Source organism: Geospiza fortis, unplaced genomic scaffold, assembly GCF_000277835.1.
Source record: "Geospiza fortis unplaced genomic scaffold, GeoFor_1.0 scaffold289, whole genome shotgun sequence".
Lineage (NCBI taxonomy): Eukaryota > Metazoa > Chordata > Aves > Passeriformes > Thraupidae > Geospiza > Geospiza fortis.
Genome location: NW_005054478.1, coordinates 1,203,601 through 1,204,665, shown reverse-complemented (window position 1 = coordinate 1,204,665; position 1,065 = coordinate 1,203,601). Strand labels below are relative to the sequence as shown.

At 61.7% G+C, this 1,065-nt stretch overlaps 1 protein-coding gene across 1 annotated transcript in view; it reads right to left on the bottom strand.

The window, feature by feature from the left end:
- The window catches only part of TINAGL1 (tubulointerstitial nephritis antigen like 1), a gene marked incomplete at its 5' end in the record, with an annotated part of 6,615 nt that overhangs the window by 1,941 nt on the left and 3,609 nt on the right, over positions 1 to 1,065 (bottom strand). The window contains 2 exons of the mRNA XM_005428311.2: positions 22 to 205; positions 892 to 1,065. The exon at positions 892 to 1,065 is cut by the window's right edge and continues 30 nt beyond it. Coding sequence (XP_005428368.1) covers positions 22 to 205; positions 892 to 1,065 — 358 coding nt within the window. The remainder of the gene's footprint in view (positions 1 to 21; positions 206 to 891) is intronic.

Here is a 1,065-nt window from a genome sequence, read left to right as displayed (position 1 = left end):
GCCCCCGGGCCGGGCGCTCACGCTGGAGGAGAGGCGGTAGGCGGGCGTGGACTGGTAGATCTCGTTGGAGTGGGTCTGGGGGTTGGGGCAGCGCGCTGTCGCCTGTCGCTTGCCCCGGCCCGTGGAGCGGCTGTGCATCATGCAGGGCGGAGCCGCGGGCTGGCTCTGCTGGCTCGTGAACGGGTAGCACTCGTCTGTCACCACGCTGGGATGCAGGAGGAGGGGAAGGACCGGCTCCATCCCCATCCCAAACCGAACTTCCAGTCCCATCCCAATCCCATCCCCGTAGCAATCCTACTCTTCATCCTCACACCAAATCCCTCTTCCATTTCCACCCCAAAACCCACTCTCATCCCCATCCCAATCCCCACTTCCATCTTCACTCCAAACCCCACTCCCATCTCCAGCCCCATCCCAATCCCAAACCCTACTGTCCATCCTGCCCTCATTCCCCAGCTGTCCAAGGCACAGGATGAGCACGGGGATCTCTTGGGCCCTCCCCAGATGACCACAGCCCCAAACCTCCTTTATCCCAGAGCAGCCCCTGTCCTCCACCCCCCCAACCCCATCCCATCCCTTTGTGTTCCACCCCATCCAATTCTCTTCCATCCCCATTTCATCTTGTCCCATCCCATTCCATCCCATCCTGTCCCTATCCCATCCCATTCCCATTTCATCTTGTCCCAAAACACCCTGCCCCATCCTATCCTGTCCTGTCCCGTCCCACTCCCTTCCCATCCCATCCCACAGCTTTCCTATCCCATCCTATCCCATTCCATCCTGTTTGGTGCCATCCCCTCCTGTCCCATCCCATCCTGTACCATCCCCTCTTATTCTCTCCTATTCCCATCCCATTATCCCATTATCCCGTTACCCCACTCTCCCACTCACCCCCTCCTGCGCAGGTACCACCAGGCTCCGTCCAGGCGCCCCCCGCTGCAGCCGCGCTGGTTGCGGGTGTCACAGGACAGGAGGTTTTGCGGGGACAGCGCGGGGGTCATGTGGCCCATGGAGTGGATGGAGATGCGGTCCGAGGCCACGGCTGGGGAGGGGCCGCGGCTCAGG